The 4,927-nt window shown below is 33.6% G+C and overlaps 1 protein-coding gene across 3 annotated transcripts; it reads left to right on the forward strand.

Moving 5' to 3' along the window:
* The first annotated feature begins 1,607 nt into the window (after nucleotides 1–1,607).
* On the forward strand, nucleotides 1,608–4,724 carry LOC136065778 (DEAD-box ATP-dependent RNA helicase 20-like). 3 transcript variants are annotated; one of them, XM_065769425.1, is made up of 4 exons: nucleotides 1,608–1,735; nucleotides 1,901–2,082; nucleotides 2,267–2,334; nucleotides 4,449–4,724. In XM_065769425.1, the coding sequence occupies exons 1-3, from the start codon at nucleotides 1,723–1,725 to the stop codon at nucleotides 2,330–2,332; spliced, it is 261 nt and encodes an 86-aa protein (XP_065625497.1). In that variant the 5' UTR covers nucleotides 1,608–1,722; the 3' UTR covers nucleotides 2,333–2,334; nucleotides 4,449–4,724. The 3 variants fall into 3 exon arrangements, 2 of the variants coding, with proteins under 2 accessions (XP_065625497.1, XP_065625496.1); XM_065769424.1 differs by lacking the exon at nucleotides 4,449–4,724 and having other exon boundaries at nucleotides 1,610–1,735; nucleotides 2,267–2,543; XR_010627383.1 differs by lacking the exon at nucleotides 4,449–4,724 and having other exon boundaries at nucleotides 1,623–1,735; nucleotides 1,901–2,206; nucleotides 2,267–2,543.
* The last annotated feature ends 203 nt before the right edge of the window (nucleotides 4,725–4,927 follow it).

The following is a 4,927-nucleotide window of genomic DNA, read 5'->3' on the forward strand; positions in this document are numbered from 1 at the left end:
TAGTTAGCAAGTTTTTGAAACTATTTAGCAATTAACAAATTGAGTCCATTGTACACGATTTTGTTGTGATAAATCAAGTTGTTCAGAGTCGAGTTCCATGTAAATCGAGTCTTAGAGACTCGATTTCCATGGAACTCGACTCTCAACGACTTTGTTTCCTTGAGAGCCAACAAATATCATCAGACCAGAACAAGAAAAAACAACGAAGCATCATCAAATCGAAGGACCCAGACAAGAAAAACAACGAATTGGAGGAAAACCTTTGCCTAGAGCTTCGTCGCCGCTGCCGTCGTTGCCTCCTAGAATCGCTGGTTTGTGTTTCTTCTTTGTTTAGTCTGGGTTTTTGGGTTTTCTTCTTTGGTTTTGCCTTCTTCATGTAGTTCTTTAGTTTCTAGGTTTCTTCGGCTTCGTCTAGTCTCCGCATGGAACTTGAGTGTGAAACACTCGATTTCAAATTGAAACTCGACTCCTCTTCACTTGATTTCAAAGAGCAAAATCGAGTCCAAAGGACTTGATTTGTTAGATTGCTAAATAGTTTCAAAACCTTGCTAACCAATGAAATTGTTTAAGAGATTTGGTTATTTAGAAAAAAAAAAAAAAATAAAATAATAATCCTCCAAAGCTTAACACCAACAAACCTAAAAATGTAAGCTCAAATCATTTCTACACTTTCCAAAAAAAAAAAACATCAATATTTTTTTTTTTTTTATGTTTTTGAGAAATAGTAACAAGGGATTCCAAAAGCAACTTCAATGCTTTTGTTGTTTTTGCTTTCAGTATTTTGGTTTTAGTATCTGACTTTTGATTGATTGACTGCTTGCTTGTGGTTTTTCACAAACAGCACAACTGAAACAATTTCAAGAGCACAAAAAAAGAACCCAACGAGTTTCCTCACCTTCAACAATGCTCACTCATGAGTGTTAGGACATATGTGTTTCAAATGTTAGGAACATATATCACTATTTTATGTAATTGGCTAATCCTTTGACAAAACGCACTTTATTTGTAATTTGGTAGATTTAGGATGTGTTTGATGCTTCAACAAACTTTGTTTCAAGTTCAAGTGTTAAAGCCATGCAAGTCTGTCCAAGAACCAAGTCAAAAAGTGTTATTCATTAAAACTCGACAGCTAGCATCTATCGAGGTTTAAAAAATATGAAGCCCGTGTCTCGATAGCTAGCTTGATAAATGACTATCTATTGAAGTTTATGAAGTTCAGTTTTTCATGACTGTTTTTATCCAATCTGTGATTGTATGTTTGGGCTTTCTTTTAATTTTATTAGATGGGCTTTATGGTATAATCCACCATTGGATTTCTTCCTTTTGAGCTGTATCTTACGTTATTATCTTTCAAGTGGTTTTTTTAAGGAACATTTTTAGTATTAATCATGTTTTCATTGATAAAATAGATGCAAACCATTTCACACAGCTCTTCGCTGCGTATGTTGGATATTTATCTTTATTTTTATTTGCACTCATTTGTTATGTTTTCTATCCTAGTGCTTGTACTCTTTTATTTTGAAAGATTCATTTTTTTAGTTATTGCTTTGCTATATTTAGTGGTCTCTAAATTGTCTCATGAACACCTTTTTTTACCTAAGTTGGTGTTATTTGTGACACGGATCCTACTTGTATGTTTGTTTGAGCCACTTGTTTTCATGTCTATGGATATTGGATATTGCCCTTGAACACTTCCCCTCTGTGCATAATTGTTGCCAGAATATGGTTTCTGGGGGTATTCATCTGACATTTTGTGTTTATTTGCCACAACAACACACTAGCATACATGTAGAAATGTGTTGAGATCATAGATTCTCTGATCTAAATAAGCTTCTGATGTGAGAGATCGTTGGCCTAACGCATTTCTTATAGCTTATAATGCTCTTTTGTTTCATGGCAGATGTGAAGGACGTGAAATATGTGATAAATTATGACTTCCCTGGATCCCTTGAGGACTATGTTCACCGTATTGGTCAAACAGGAAGGGCCGGGGCAAAAGGAACTGCATACACTTTCTTCACTGATGCAAATGCTAGATTTGCAAAGGAACTCTTCAGCATACTTGAGGAAGCTGGACAGAAGGTCAGTCCTGATTTGGCTGCAATGGGGCGTGGTGCGCCTCCTCCCCCGTCAGGATAGTTGGCTAGCTTGAATATTCTTAGACACGTGCGCACATACACATGCATGCTCATCGTGGTGTTTACATGTATGAGTGCGTGAATTTTATTACTAAAATTGACTGTTTCAATGAATATCAATTAATCAGGTCATGGGGGTTTTCGAGATCGTGGGAGGGGTCATGGTAGTGGTTGTTCATGGAACTAACTATTGAAGGTAAACCGGTTCTTACATTGTATTTTGGAGGGAAACATTTAACATGTATGATTACATGATAATAGTTTAAATGTCTTTTTTTCATTTATGTTGAATTTTTGTTCAATTACGTAGAGGACTAACTGTAGTTAGTGTTGGGCTATGTAAGATAAAACATTTGTTTATATCATTAAAGGTTTTGAAGAAGAAGAAAAACAATTGTATTTTCATTTTGCTTTGCCGAAAAGTAGTGAAAGTATGCACACAAGAAAGTCTACTTCAACATTCAGTATCTCATTAGGTTGATATCAAAGCAACCCTCCTGGTTTGGATCATTGGAAGGTTGCGAAAAAAGTTGAGATACTTACAAGGAACCAATGATTACAGGTTGACTTACATGCATATTAGTCAGTTGGAGGTGATTGGTTACCCAAATTTCAATTTTACCGGATGTGTAGACAAGAAAGTCTACTTCAACATATAGTTTCCTTTTTATTTTTTGTAGGTGATATATCTTAGAGAATTGCTGCATACAATTGTTGCTTCATCTACCGTGGAGGCTATTGAATACTAAGCTACAACATATACATTATTTATGGTTAAAATCTTTTTATAACAAATCTCAAGATTTTCAATTCTATATCAAAACATTTAAAAATTCTGTCACACTTTATTTGATTGCATTTTACTTCTCTAAGAATAACAAAAGTGGAAGCCAAAGTAAGCATATTGACATGAAGTACATTAGTGTTAGAGAGAATGTTAAGAAACAAAAGGTGTCCATGGGCTATTGATTATTGATCCCATAAGGTCATAACTAATGGTTTGTTGGCTGAACTATATAAAGATCACGCGGAACATGTGGGACTTGTTGGCTTATTTGATGTTTAATCTCTCTTTATTTGTTTGATTTCATAACACTTTCACAATAAATCATAGGTGGTAAATTATTAACTTATTATTAGTTCTAACTTGAACATATTACTGAAATTATTTTATTGTTCACCAATAACTACTTGTAACAACTTGTCACTTGAGATTTATTATGAAAATGTTGTAAACATAATATTTCTCTTTACATTTAGGCCTTTATTTGGTTATTTATAGAGAATAAGATAAAATGTTTTTTTGTGCACATAGAGTATAAATATAGATAGAGTTTTCTTCGTGGTGGATATTTGAAGGGGGACTTGAATGGCTAATAGGTAGTCTATTAATAAAGAATTGATGGCTTATAAAGTACTCGCATAGTACCATACATTGTAATACATGGAAGACAATACTGGTTGTAATTAAGAGTTTTACTGCTATGCTTTATGTATTGGATTGTTTATTAAAGTGAGAGAATTTCACAACTAGATGATATAGGTAATATCCTAAGTATGTTACAATGATCATCACTCATCAAGTTATTTAAATGCCATGTGGGCCAAGTGAGAGAATGTTAGGAGACTTATTGTGGCCCTCGTACAATTTACTCTAATTGATTAATTACAATATACTTGGATTTTATTTTAGAGTGATAGATAAAGAACTTCTTTTAGGGGTATATTTGTTAACATCACTTCAAATGTCATTAGTGAATAAACACTTTAAAATCCTGAGTGGGTGTCTGGGTGAGAGACCGGCTTAAGGAACTGCTTGATTGCCGTGCCATTCTTATTGCAAAGGAAAGCCATTCCGAAAGCGGCTACAATCTTCCAGCTGGCATCCTTAACCAAGATGCCTCAAAAAATACAGCAACAAATAAAATAAGGTAGGTCTTCCATGAATGGAAAGGACGCACGCTGGGTGTTCCATTTTATAGAATCTGGGCGTACATTTGTAGGTACCTTCTCAGGCAGGATAAGTAACTCTTAATTAAATTTTTTAATGACAGGAGTATTAAAGAGAACACACAATTTACATTAAATCGAAAGGGACCCTAGTCTAATTTTTAAAAATTTGTGTTCTCAATCAAAGAGTTTTTAAGGTATAGGCCGTAAGCTAGAAAAGTTTCCTTCACAACTCATTCTTTTGCAGTAGGATTTTCTCTACAAATCATCTGAACAACATGGCTGTAGGTATTATTATTATTATTTTTTTTCCTTCCACTGTTTTAGATTTCTTACATCCAATCCAATTCATGCTTACAGTCACTGCATTGGGAGCTGTTGGTCATTGGATTTGAGGGAATTACCGAATTACTTGTTTTATGCTTTTTTTTTTCTTATTTACTTTAATTTTGGGTTATTTTGGCCTTGTCCACTTTGATTTTTATTTCTTTTTTATTTCCTGTGAAATGTGAGATTGGTTTTAATTTTGTTTCATTTTTGTAAATTAATTTTAGTGGAATTAATTTCGTACCATCTTCCAAGAGAGGGTTTGTTTTAGCTTTTTATCTCTTCATTATCTTAATCTTATGTAAAATGTATCGGTGGGACGTTCTATAACTTGCCTTTCTTATATTGATTTGTCAATCTTTTCAAGTGAAAATTTCGTACCTTGACTCAGTTTTTGAGATTTTTTTTGAACTTGCCATCATAATGGTTGTAGTCGGCATAGTGGTGGGTTGAAGTTATTAGAATTATGGATTCAAAAATTTATTAATAGAATGACTAATTATGTTTTTTTA

The sequence above is a fragment of the Quercus suber genome, unplaced genomic scaffold (genome assembly GCF_002906115.3).
Source record: "Quercus suber isolate HL8 unplaced genomic scaffold, Cork oak 2.0 scaffold_1157, whole genome shotgun sequence".
Taxonomy (NCBI): domain Eukaryota; kingdom Viridiplantae; phylum Streptophyta; class Magnoliopsida; order Fagales; family Fagaceae; genus Quercus; species Quercus suber.

Bases quoted from the DNA above. Each gene is read 5' to 3' on its own strand.
- LOC136065778 (XM_065769425.1), top strand. The intron at 2,083-2,266 runs GTCAGTCCTGAT...TCAATTAATCAG, and splicing joins TTGAGGAAGCTGGACAGAAG to GTCATGGGGGTTTTCGAGAT.